Source organism: Sander vitreus, chromosome 13 (assembly GCF_031162955.1).
Source record: "Sander vitreus isolate 19-12246 chromosome 13, sanVit1, whole genome shotgun sequence".
Taxonomy (NCBI): domain Eukaryota; kingdom Metazoa; phylum Chordata; class Actinopteri; order Perciformes; family Percidae; genus Sander; species Sander vitreus.
In genome coordinates this window covers 5,457,846-5,472,126 of record NC_135867.1, presented here as the reverse complement: position 1 = coordinate 5,472,126, position 14,281 = coordinate 5,457,846, and the positions used below count along the sequence as shown (strand labels likewise).

The window sequence follows — 14,281 nt, the reverse complement described above, 5'->3', positions numbered from 1 at the left end:
ATCGACTACAGAAATAGAATGACTTAGCCAACTACAACAGTCACAATTATTTGCAATGGTACACATAAAAATGTCCGCCCTTCTGACCATCCAGCTATGTTGATTTGAATGGAAATGTCCATCCTACTCTTATTCTATTTTCATGGAAAGCACTCTAAAAGCAAATGGCTGGTCTATAATTCACTTGACCAGAACCAGATGCTTAATTTCACCACTGTATGATTGAACATGCTGCCGCCCCTGCTGCTTTTCTGATTTCCTACTTGGAAGTGTGTGTCTGTATCATACATGCCCTCCTCCCAGCTTCTGTTAAAGTAAATGGTCGACTACAGGTGATGTGTGTGGTGGTGGGAGGTCTGGAACGTAATGGGAGAATCAGCCTCTGACAGCTCGGCCACAACATCCTGTCTTCCCATTAGTAAGGCGAAGGTTTGGCATGATTTTCTGTTCAATTACAGTCAACATTAGTAGTGTGGGAGCCACCGACACATCAAAGTCATCAAAAGACTAGCTCTAAAAGGATGGAGGCCTTCTGTGGTTTTAATGGTGGCTGTTTTTTTATTTTATTATTTTGTGCAAGGCTTTTAGTTGCCCACATGTTGCATTACCGTGTTTATCTTTGTCTTTCTCTCATCATGGGGGGGGGTGTGTGGGTGGTTGAGAGAGGGGCGCCTTGCATCCCTCATCATGGGATTTTGTTGTTTAGGCCCGGGGAGAGAGACGTACAAAAAGCCTGCAACAATTACCAGAAAATTCATGCAAAGTTGTGTGTAATGTATTGTACAAATGTGAGCAAGAACGTGGCTTAATGTAAAATGACTGCTCTTATCGATGGTCTTTTATGTGTCCTGTAGTTGATCTGATTATAAACTCATTTGCATGCACACACACACACACACACGTCTCGCTTCGGATTTTAATACTCCACTTTTAATCCTAAACTAAGTTGAAGTTGTTCACCCCTTTGCTTAGCAATAGAAATAATCCTGATCTTAGCACTAAACCTAAATCCTTTTGCTGAATTGCAGACTAATTCTTAAAGAAGGAAATTGTCTTCAATTCAAAGATGTATGTGTCATACTGATTCTCAAAAAGATAGAACCAGAAGAATATACACACACAGAGGCTTACACTGCACTTAGTATAGACTAACAGCTGTAATATAGCGGGTGGCCGTACGCTCTTTACTGGTTTTCAACTGTACCTCTGTTGTTTTATTGCACTCATCATTAGCACAGCAAGTCGCTCTGCTGTAAATAACATCCATTCAGCTGGTGTCCATCAGCCATTGAGAGTCCCTTTTCCCCCGCTACATAAAAAAAAAGTCTTTTCACTCTGCTAATTCCCTGTGACAATAGCAGCCAAATCATTGCTCTGCAGGCTCAGGGTCTACCAAAAGTGATAGTGAAGTAAGTTTGGCCAGAGGAAAATGAGCACATTGGATTGTAATGCCCTTCTCAGAGAGAAAATGTTACTGGTATCAACAGTATACAAGCAAGTGAGAAAATGCTTATGAGGATGAGGGAAAACCATGGAGACATAGAGGACGATGCTTCAACAGAAAGCCAAAGAAATAAAGAAAGCTAGCAGAATTAGGTGGCGGCAGGTTAAAAGATTACCCAACAGTCTAAATGTTGTTTCAAGGCCCTCTTCACACTGCTGGGTTTTAACTTTAACACTCAATCCCTTTCTTACATTTTTGTCTGAAAGTGGTCAGAACCAGTCTTCAAAATCCACAATGTAAAATGTGTATGTAAATGCAGAATGTAAACTCCTCTTTAGATCATTAAAACAACCAAACAATACAGAGAGAGACACACAATACTGAGGACATGACCTCCTCTTTGGTAGCGAAAATAGCATTGTGTTAAAAACATCTCAAGGAGCTGCTTTGGTGTGGGTGTGCTGCTTCAGGCACTGGTGAAAAGATGAACTATAATGCAGTTTGAGTGATAATGATAATGAGTTTGCACGCTTATCAGAGGCCAAAACAGTTTTCCTGCATTGTTTATCTATTATTCTTAATGCAGCCTCAGAACCCCTTTTTTCTGGATCCCATGTGCAGGGCAGAAAGGCAACAAAGTGGACAGAGCGAAGCGACAAGCTTTTGGTATTGGCCATATCCACAGTGGAGTTGGAAACAGAGAGGGATTAAAAGTATACTGCACCTGTAAAACACACTTATTTAAAAGATAGTCTGCATACCTTGGTTTATGCTAATGGTTTTAGCATTTAGTGTGCTATAGCTGCTAGCAATGAACACCAGTGCCAATAACTCACCAATGTTGTAAATATCATCAGTCTACATATAAATGATGCTGGTGTTTAGGTTCCTAGGACAATATCTGAGAGAAAAAAAAGCAGATATAGAGATAGAAGTAGAAAGAGAGAGAGTGATTTGATGGAGGGTAAGTGTTAGACCAGCGTACCATAGACGTAGAGGATGTAGTCGTCGAAAGACTCCCCGACTGTGTTGGAGGCCACACAGCGGTAGGTTCCGTTGTAGGACTTGTTTAGGTTTTCAATGTAAAGATCACCGCCGGTGATGACAGCATGGGATGGCACATCGTCATCTACTTTCACCCAGTTCACCCGCTGTGGCCTGAAAAAAAAAAAAGAAACAGAGCATCAGTAGGATCCCATGGATGGGACAGGCATTCAAACACTGAGAATAAAAGCTAAAGATGATGTGATCCTTTTAGTCACCCAATAAAAGTCTAAAGAACTGCCCTATATCTGCAATGTTCATTACACCCCATAGTAGCAAACTGTAGAGTGAAAAACATATGGATAATTTCTGCTAGTCTTAGGCCACTACCACTAATAAAGGCTAAAATGTAAAATTCGATAAATGGTAATAAGCTTTCTTCCTCTGGGAAACATGGACGTCCTCAGCACGTGTTGCGCCAATTTTCTAATTACATGACACAATATCCTGTGTTTGAGGAAATTGTATCATAAGGGTGGCACAAGAGAAAAGTTTATCAAAATCAATAGGAGTAACCTTACTTTTAATATCAATCAGGGCTTGACATTAACTTTTTGAGGCACTTGTCCTTTGGACAAGTACATTAACGTTTCATTTGTCTATGCACAAAAGTCACTTGTCCGTTTTTTTTTTTCTTCCTTTTTCTACAATTTCACTTTCTACACGGCAGAGGCTGATTTACCAAGGGGTCTTTTAAAAGGTGTAGCTACTTTACAGTTGAATATTAGCTGACATTTAACTACGTACATTTAACCGATACAAATGCTGCTAATGCTGGCTAGTTACACAGCTGCCGACGCTAGCTAGCTAACGTCACTTGTCAGCCAAATTGGGCTGCCCCCCGGCAGACGCCACAGAACATTACTCCTTCTTCATAACGCACCCAATCGAATTCATCTCTCCAACCGTTCACACATTTTCTTTCCCTTTTTAACTCGTATGGTGCTGTTGTTGTAAGGTTAATTGTTCTTGGTGCTTTCCCTGGCACTTGGCCGGGCTGCGGAGCCTGAAGAAACTTCAATCTCCACTCCAGTCTCCACCACTGTTCTTCTGAGGCAGGTAAAAATGTATGTTTAAACCACGGGTGATTATTACTTGGACCGACTCCCGATTGGCCAATCAAAGCATTCTGAGTTGGACACAGGTTCGACAGATTGTGGGGAAAAAAATGTATTCGTTTCAAATCGGTAAAATAAAATCAGTAAATTAGACGTAATGAGTGGCACATAATGTAAAGTAACATGGCATTTTATTTTGTTTGAGTTTTAACTTGTCCAGTGGGGCAAGTAAGTTTCTCGTCCACTTGCCCTACAAAAAAATCCACTTCTCCCGTACAAGCGGACAAGCCTTAATGTCGAGCCCTGTCAGTATATAACTTCTTGATGTAAAAAGCCAAATTCTTTTACCCTCGTCATAACATCATGTTTGTGTATTGTTTATCTAAGTATGAGTTTCTCATTTTATGTATGTAAATGGACTGTATTTATATACCACTTTTCTAGTCTTAACCGCTACTCAAAGTGCTTTCACATTCACACACTGTGGCGGAGGGTGCTGCACAAGGTGCCACCTGCTCATCAGATAAACATTTACACACCAATGGCGCAGCATCGGGAGCAACTCAGGGTTCAGTGTCTTGCCCAAGGACACTTCGACAGGGGACTGCAGGGCCAGGGATCAAACCCCCAACCTTCCGATTGGTAGGCGACCGCTACTTCACCTGAGCCACAGCCGCCCCCAATGCATCTTGGGACTCAAATTTTGGGATGTCGGAGCATCCTTGAACCACCAAGAAGAGTTCTCTCTCTATCAGTACTATATACCCATAATTCTATTCAGTCACAAATAAAATGGGGCTATTCCCCTAATATAGTACACATCAGTTTGGGGTTCACTACATGATAACAATACACGAGAATGTTTCCCACATTTGTTAACAGTTGCCCAAAGATTGTAGTCCTTAAGATTAACAAATAAACCTCATTTTTAATATATATTTTTAAGCAATTGTTTCCTAGTAAAAAAGGCTAATCAAAGAGAGTTAGGACATGAAAAACAAGACTTATGTACAGCTAAGAGCAACAATAACAGTGAAGCAGCTTTGTCTTGAAATTGCAGGCTTTCCACGCTCGTATACTAATGAGTGTTGCTGTGTAGGTGGGCGCCTACCAAGCGTCTGTATTTGTTCTATTTTCTACTTTGACTGAGGTTTATAGCAGGGTAACAGATTCCATTTTTATGACAATGAGCTCAGAGCACCGAGGGTGAAGAGAAAAAAAAACAAGACAAAACACCTCTATTTTGCTGCCGCAACTTCCAATGGCCACTGCCAGCTATTGTTATTTCCCCTGAGTGTGTGCTGATGCTTTCTGTTGTTGTATTTTTTTGCGGTGTTTTAACTTATTTCCTTCCATTTGAAAACATTTGGTGTGGAGGGAGCAAGCAAATAGGAGAAGAGACAAAAAGATGATGTAAAAAATCTAGGAAAAGAAAATGAAATAGCAGTTGGAGTTCAAAAGCAAAAACAAACAAATCCCATGTGTATTTAATGGGTGTGGTGAACGGCTCGAAAGAGAGAGTGCTGTGTCTATTTCAAGTGCTTTCCAGATGAAATGAAATGTAAATAACTATTAAATATATAAAGATGATGGAGTGAGAGACATGACCTAGAACTAAATAGTTTCTATAGGTGGATGGGATGTTGTGAGAGGGCGTAAAGTGAATCCAGATGAGGAAGATAGACAGAGACGGACGAAAGAGGTAAGATGGGGCTGCAAGGAGAGAGGAAGGGCAGGCGTCTAGAATACAAATGTCTGCCTGGAGCCGGGGCCCCCCCGTGCTATCTGCTGGTAATGACTGCACAACTCTCAGCAGCTCTAATGAAAATGACTTCCAATTCCTGGCTCACTGTATTGATTGTGTTTTCATCTTTATAAAAATGAATACGAGTAGTGAGCTTGTCTCAATGCCAAGTATGGAGACTACTAAAGTACACAGTGTTTGGTTTGGTGTGTGTGTGTGTGTGTGTGTGTGTGTGTGTGTGTGTGTGTGTGTGTGTGTGTGTTTGCGTGTTTTTCTACCCTTCAGTGAATCATAGAGTGTTTTAGGCACACACAGACTAACAATATGTCTTGCTTTGATTTAGGGTTAAAAATTACATTTCAGATTAGTTTAAGTGTTAAAAAGGCCAGCACCACTTTGACTCTTCTCTCCCATTTTTTAAAGTGGTTTGTTCTGCCCCACTCTTAGAGTAGTATATTCCATCCGCCCAAGCAGTTCACAAGATCTGGAGAGCTTTGATAGTTTCAGTAAAATAAAAAAAGGGTGTTAATACTTTTGTTTCTGACTGCTGTGCACATCCATTGAAGTGTTTACTTTAAGTCTCAAATTAATATGGTTTTGTGTATAATCATCAATTTTTAGTTAATTCCTGCTCATTTCCAGTTTTGCTAATGCTGGTCATGCTAATTGGGCCCACTTAACAGCAAATAAGTGTGTGCAGTGTTAGCTTCCATATGTGTCGAGCCTGTGCTTAATGTAATTGCATTCAATGCACCTCTGTTCTGTTATTTCTCATTGTAAACATATTGTATTGCTGCATTCATATGTAGTCTGTACATTTTGTCAGTTAATATGCCTCTAGATTAGTATTTGGAGTATTCAGCCTGTAGTAATGTTCTTAGTATCTTATTGTCTAGTTATATACATCTTTATTGGTAATTGCTGCCTAGCTGTCAACTATTCTCTTTAGTGGGATCATTTAGTGTGGTTAGCTGGCACCATTGTGGTCTTGTGATCCCACCTTATGGCAGTGCTACCCATAGCGGTGTTTTTTTCATTCAGTTCTTTATAATGACTGCTTTAATGGTTTGTATTATGTTTCCTTTCCCTGTATGTTGTTCCTCCCTTTTCAGATCAACATGCAAATAAATAATACCTACAAGACAAAGGTATGCCTGTACACTCTGCTAAGCCTCATCTGCAATAAAGATTTCTTAACTGAAAATTCTGGACTATTGGGGGGGATTACCAGATTCCTAAGTCATATCCTGTAAACCTTTTAATCTGGAAAGCAGCTCGAAAAGTGCCATATAAATACAATTATTATTATTATTATTATTATACCGCTTCTCTAGTCTTAATGACTACTCATGCTGGCGCAGCATCCGGAGAATTTCAGGGTTCAGTGTTTTGCCCAAGGACACTTCGACAAGTAGACTGCAGGGTCCACCGACCTTCCGATTGGTAGACAATTGCTCTACCACATTACTCGGGACTGAAAAAGAGCTAACTGTGCTGGGGCCAAACACAAGCTGTTTATGTACTGTGTGCAGCTGTATGCATTTTGGCAATGTTATTCTGTAGAAGTGGTTTGAAAGGTTTTGATGGATGTTTTGATACTTTTTGTTCAATGAAACTGGGTTGCCATTAAAATCCATTGCAACTGTTGTGAATCCAAGCTTACTGTAGCTGTATTCCTCTGAAAACTTTTCAAAGCCACCTTTCAAGCCTACAGCTGAGAGTTTGATGCCACAAAGCTGGGTTTTTAAATGGGGTAAGCCTATTTCTTTAAGGTTGTCATTCATTATCAGTTTACTTATTTATAACACCAATTGCAATGCCACACCCGCAAGTTGGTCACATCACTTTCTGTTTCTGATGTAATATTCATAGCTCCAGCCTCATCTGATGATTATTTTGTCTCGATCAAATTTGAACTGCCTTGTCAACAAACTAATATGATACAGAACCAACTGCACTGATGTTTGAATAGCCTGAAACTCTCATTCCTTTACTCACCCCTGAGTGTCCTAATGGCTTCATTTGCCCTCCATTACATCTCATATCATAAAACAATTGTCATCTAAACAAAACAAGACCTTGGTTTACAGATGATACATGTGGAATTATAGCCTAATGAGTGTCAACCAAGAGCGTTCTGATGCTAAGGCCAGACACGTCACAGAACTGATTAACACTGATAAAAACCACTGTAGGTTCATTTTGGACATCACTTGGATACTGGTCTTTGTGCTCAGCTCTGTGTACAACAATATGTTAACTTTGTTTACCATCTAACTTCTTCTGTGCACTCTCTCAGTCTCACACAGTCTCCCTAGATACCTTCAGGAAATTTGCACGAATAACACCCTGCTTATTCAACCGTCTTTCTGCTAGATATTAGGACCCAGTCCGCTCACTATCATTAGTGACCCTTTCTGCTCCGTCCTCCCCCTTTAAAGGGGTGGTAATTAAACACCTGCTCAAAATAACACACAGTAATTCTGATGTGTTTCATAATTATAGGCCAGTTTCAAATCCACCCAAAATTCCTGAAAAAGAAAATAGCAGCCATTCAATTACGTAATTATGTATACTGAAATGGTCATTCAGAATTGTCTGGCCTCAGGTCTTTCTTTTTTCAGTTTTTTTTTAATTCTCTGTGACATTTACTTGTATCAAGGCAACCCTTTTATACATCAGCTTTACTCCAACTCCTCATTAGAGGAGATCTCCGCTCCCCAGTGAGGGGACTGGTTCTACAGTTAATGGTTCCAACAGCGTTCCCGTCTTCCCCACATTGACATTTCACATCCAAGCCAGCTTTCATTGCTAATTCGACAAAACTTAAACCTGATTTGACCCAATGTCCAAATCTATTCATATACACGTTTTTATAGTACTACTAATGTTTCCCATATGCTTACATTCCACAGCAGAACTGTGGGTGGTAAAATGTTTATGGTTTTCTATTGTTTCTGTCAGATTGCTGGAATTGTGAGTTGTAAATGTGTACACCCTCATGTGATGTAACCTTTTCTCAACTCTGCTTGCTGCTGCAAAAGTTATCTTCTCAACTGCAAAGACAAAACAGCAACACTATTCCACGTACCAGTGCAACCAGACACTTATATGCACGTGCACACTAAGGAATGTGTGTGTGTGTGTGTGTGTGTGTGTGTCTCTCACTGGGGTTTGCCTTTGGCCTGACACGTCAGTTCCAGGTTCTCTCCTTCCCTGGTCAGACCCTGAGGAAATTCTACCACGATCTTTACCTCTGGTTTGTCTGAAAGGAGAGAGAGAGAGACAGAGACAGAGAGTCAAATGTTGAGACAACATAACCGGTATTTTGCGTCTGCCCTGCGTTCCGGAGGAGCCGCGGGCCCCGCAAGCAATCGCAGCCGTTCAAGTCAATGCTTGATATTGCACCAGATGCGCCATGGCGCGTCCCAGAAGCGTGCGTGAAGTGGCTCTCGGCTCCGCTCCGCTGAAGATACGCGCCGGGTCTATTTTGACGCGAGCCGAGGGCCGTGCGGACCCCATGAGGATTTCTAAGTAATGACAACAAAAATCTCGGTCCGTCCACATGATACAAGCCTTCGATGATCGCGCACCACCCCCACCCCTCCTCCACGCAGTTGCTAGTAGCAAAGGAGGACACGGAGGATTAAAAAAACATGATGGACTCTTCAGAAGAGGTCATTACCTTTGCTAGATGTTCTGCGCGCAAAAGTCGCCGGACGACACAATTTTCTGTCATACTGAGAAATACAGAGAGTTTTGAGGAGCTGATAGTCTTAATTAGCTTCGTATTAACTCATTTGGCAATGGCTTGAATGAAACAGATGTCCATTAATATAAAAAAGGTTACGCGCTAAAGCTTTAACCAGACTCCTCACATTATTACATAGCTGATATGATCATATCATACAGCTGATAGGATTATGCCAGCTGTGGCTGGTGCTGTAGCTCCGCCCACTTTGTCCAGTTCTGTAGTAGCCTTCGTTTGCTAATGTTGGCAAATGCTTTATATGGAATCTATATCAATATTGACTTAAATAAAGTTTGTTTTTTCATCAGTGCTTTCACTTTCACACAGAATAACACAGTACACCGCTCACAATGATAACATAAATAGTCCCTATATAGGTTTAAGAGAAACACAACACTAAGTGCACAAACAACAACCATGACCTGCCCCAGCAGTGTTGAAGTGAAAGAGGAGGTCAGAAGTTGCCGAAAGGGACTTTATTTAATTATATTTATTACGATTGAGCTTCATGCTACACAAACTTTGATTGGTCTGGGTGGATTTGACTTGACATTATGTAAACAATTTCCTTTTACAGAAACATCTACTTACTACTACTACTACTGCCTTAACCTCAACCTGATCTTCCATTGCATCAAATAACTCTTCAGCAGTGTTGGGTCTACCTTGGGCATAATATTGATGGAATTTAAAATCAATCTAACACCAAAAAAACAAGCCAATGCTTTGAGGAATGATAGATGTGGTGCAATGCAGAACCACAAGTAGCCCTGAGTTTGTCCAAAGACGTTACCTGATAGAGTTGCTACAAAAAAACAGAAGACATTGTTGATAAGCTGAGGCAGCTGGGAAGAAAATGTAAGAATGTTGTTTTGACAATCAGTGGGGTACTTTGCAACCATGGCGTTTTCTATTGTTCCCATTCCCTTGACTGTTGCAGGTGTTATCAAAAGCCTTTTCTCATCTTGGTGTGAAAGATGATCCTTTATTCTGGACAAAAATGTAATGTTTTATTCAATCTATCATTTGGGTAAGGGAGTGAATTCAGTGTTACCATGTACTGAAACTAAGACTGAGACAAAACAAGCAAAACAAAAGTTCTGCTCCAACTTACGCCTTTTAAGGTACCCCACTATAAGAAAAATCATAAATGAGGGGAAGCCTTCTTTTCACCAAATGTATCAGGGTTTGGTCATACTTATACATTATCATTATTGTTTCACCAGCAGGGCTATCTAAAATGATTGCCAACAAATTTGGCAATACATCAATTAACCTGAAGACCACACTTGAATGCTTTCAGCACATTATGACAATTACTCAAAAAATGTAAAGTTTTCCTACATTAGATGCTGTAGCTATGTACCTCTAGAGTCACCGCACACCAGATTGATTGCTGAGTCACAATGGTGTAATTACAGTTTTCCGATTGTGATGTAAATTATTCTTGTTCTTTTCCCAGTTTTATAGCCTAAATGCACAGCGTGCATTTTTAATCAGCCTGTAGACAGGGAGTCTGAGTTATGGTTTTCAAAGCCGGCTGTAAAGTTTCACACTGCTGTCCGACCTTCTCGGCAACAAACAGCACATGTCTGGCCATCCATCTGTCTAAATCACACCCTGTCAGTGGCCAGCTCTCAGTCTTGGTGATGGACAGCAGATGGGCAAAAAGCCAAGTCTTCTGCTCAGTAGGCATGCACAGGTTTAGACAGCAACCCTTTTGGTTTTGTTTCCTCTACAGGCACTACATGGCATCCTGCAACCTTTTCTTTGCTCATAACGTCATCTGACCTTGTCATTTCAGAGCCATAAGTATGAAGGACGCCAGGCATCTGTAAGTTTGTTTTGATAGCCTCAAGTAGTGATGTCGGAGCTTTCTTGTCTCTGCTTGATGGAAAAACACACACTGCACTACCAGATCTGGATACTGACACTTCAGTGGAAATGAAATAGTGTCTACAGTATGCAAAAGTGCCGTCATCATTATGCTAACTGAATTATTTGCTTTATTGTGTGCCTCACCTCATAAGCACTCAAGACGGCACTATCCATCTCTCCGCAGCCGGCTGACCTTAAGGGAAAACCAACCAGGCAACGGAGCAAAAACAGCTTGCTTTTTGCCTATACACATAAACATTACAGACTTATTTAATTATGCTATCCCCTGACAATGGCCTTTTTTGCTGTTTCTTACTACACAATGCACTCCATTACGCTCACAAATTGCCCACACAGTGAGTGATTGAAATGTAAATCTCCTCGTCTATCACTACAATATATAATCAGTAAACAAACACAGTCTGTCACTGTGTAGTAATAGGAAAAAAGTATGCTTTCATTTATTTATCATTTCCTAGAAAGGAACCGATATGTAACTGTATTATTAGAGAAAGGTTTTTAGAAAGGACCATGTAGTTTAATTTGGTCCTAATTATTGGGGAAATGTAGACTGTGGATTTTTAGGAAAGCCAAACCATTCAGAACATTAGGCCTACAGTCAGTTCGGCAGGACATATTAAACAAATAATTACAGTTTACAGATATTTGAAATCACCACCTGTCCTGGTACTGTATGTTCCACACGAACAGTAATATACTTCTGTTAACCTACCACACCTTAGACACAGACTGTTTGAACCCCTCCCCTCTGGCAGGAGGCTGCAGTCCGTTAGGACCAAAACCTCACGCCATAAAAACTGTTTCTTCCCCTGAGCAGTAAGCCTCACGAAGAAGGCCCCGGGCCCCACTGACTTTTAATCACCCCCATCCCCTAGTCACTACACTTGCACTAACCTTCATCCTGGACTTTACATCTGCCCATTGCATATACTACATATTCTTTGCAAATGTTGCACGGACCCATTCAGCCTTTTTTCTTATGTAATTTTGTGTGTATATATATATATTTGTTTTTCTGTATGTATTGTTTATTTCAAAATAATGTTTACTGTGTTTGTCTGTTTATGTATGCACCTTTCATCAAGGCAAATTCCACATAAGTGTATTTATTTTGGCAATAAAACCTTTTCTGATTTCAAATGTAATATAAAACAGTATGGCAGAGTTATCAGGGAGAAGGTGCAGTGCAGGACTGACTGCCTGTTTGTTGCCTATTACAGTATGCACAGAGCATGACAGCAGCAGCCCCTGCATGAAGCAATGAGGCGGTGAGCTGGGGGGGGGGTCAGGGGGGTCCATGTGAGCTCCCTGTTATCAGAGGCCAACAAAATGCCATGCTGCCTCTGTAGATGAGCTGATCTCCTCTTCTCGCTTTCCAGGGAAAGGTCAGATAGCTACAGAAGAGGTTTAATTTTCTAACAGAATGCTAGGTCATGCCAGAGGCCAAATAAATAAGGTTACAGAGACCTAAAATACTAATACTATATAATGTGATACAAATTTGATCATTTTGCATCAAAGAAAAGATCTAAAACCCCACATTACAAATGCCTAGCATTTTAATTTCTTGTCACATGACAGAGGTACATAGAATTTGATTGGGTTTACTTATTTAACACTATATATATTATTATTACTATATATATTATGTTATATAACACTTCTGGGGCCAGATGTACAAATAATGTGTATACAGAAAAATGTGCATATATAATTCTCACACATGAATTGGTATTTCTAAAAGTGTAATACCTGTAACCGCTATATTTCATCAAATGAAGCTAAGCGTACCTTCTTTCAGGAAGACTTCAATAACTTCAATCAACTCTCTCTCTTCCTAACTTTTCAGCTGGTTAGAGGCGTTCACTTTTCAGTAAACCAATCAGAACTGGCCACGAAATTCATGATCCAATCACAGCATGTCATCCTGCTTTAAATGTTTTCCCTCCGTTGCTGTCAGCTGTCTTTTCAGGCAAACGTGCAACCCTCCTCCTCCCCTTCCACCTCCGGTCTCGCCAACCAAGGCACCCGGAGTCCCCTTCCGGCAGACAGCTCCTTCGGTCGGTCTTCGGGTTCCTTCTCCACCATCACCAGTGTCTAGAGAGTTTCTTCTACCCCTTTTAAATATTATTTATACGATGGAGTCTAATCGCCAAAGACTCCGCATATTTCACTATGCTTATGTACAATAAACTTTTGCATATCTGCAATGAAGTTGCTCTCCTGATTGAAATATTTTTGTGTTTAGTCTGCTATGGTGTTTTACATTTGTTTACATTTATTTTCTCTGTGTTTATGTTCTCTATATTTTATTATTTACTCTATAAACATTATTAGTTTGTACTTTGTTTCACTTTGAATCATAAAAACTAAATCATTACAGAGTACCTTTGACATAGGGATTGAGATATCATTTCTTGATTATGGTTTACAGTTGCATGTGCGATGAATTCATTTTGGGTGCATTTGGTGAAATTGCACGTCTTCTCTTCCATTCTTTTCATTAAGAGATTTGCAAAGAAGACTGAGGTGTTGATAAGCAAACAGTTGTCTACAGGGATCTGGGAGAGTTCAGAATTGAATTCACAATTTAACAAAGATTTAAAGGTGCTATATACGTCATTCGGAGTCTGCACACGGCTCTCACCTCTGACGTCACAAGCAAACATGGAGGTGGCTGAGCCAGAATGCCTCATGCACCCGGGGGGGTGTTATCAGGAGTAACCACCGTATGACCGGGTCGGTCATGCGCACGACCTGGGTAGACACATGCACTCACATGCACTAACGTGAACGTGCAGCCTGTCAGGCTACCAAAACAAACACACATAGAGGGCGTGTGACTTCACTCTCTGTTTAGGACGCCATCACTCCATTATCTATTTAGTAAATAGTTGTTTACTTGTATTTTAATGTTCTGCTTGTCGTATATAGCACCTTCACAATTCTGCTTTTGTGTATATTCAAGAGTTTAATTCCTGACCTTACTCATAGTTCTCTGCACCTGGCCAGTGTACAGTTATAATCCAAAACATCTTGGCTGCAGGGACAGTAAACTAAAAGCAGGCACTAACTATGGCTCACGGTTTTGCCCCAACTAGCAGTACACTATCAGACAACATGTGACTGCAGGGTACTGCTTTAACATATTTGTGGCTCCAAATGACGGACAATACTGTACATATGAAGACAATACAAAAAACAGAAAGATGTCTTGTAATATAAAGCCAACAGCAACCCAGTCAGTTTATGATGCTTCATAATGATGACAGAGGTTAAAAAATGCAAAAAGAAAATTACTTTTTTTAAACAGAAGTGCAAAGGTAACCCGATACTGTGAA

The 14,281-nt window shown here is 40.5% G+C and overlaps 1 protein-coding gene across 2 annotated transcripts in view; it reads right to left on the bottom strand.

Annotated features, from left to right (window-relative positions):
• Positions 1-14,281, bottom strand: part of cadm1a (cell adhesion molecule 1a) — a 404,039-nt gene that overhangs the window by 59,061 nt on the left and 330,697 nt on the right. For both annotated transcript variants that reach the window (XM_078266264.1, XM_078266265.1), the window contains 2 exons: positions 8,459-8,555; positions 2,430-2,602 (listed from right to left, as the gene is read on the bottom strand). In XM_078266264.1, the coding sequence (XP_078122390.1) occupies positions 2,430-2,602; positions 8,459-8,555 (270 nt within the window). The remainder of the gene's footprint in view (positions 1-2,429; positions 2,603-8,458; positions 8,556-14,281) is intronic.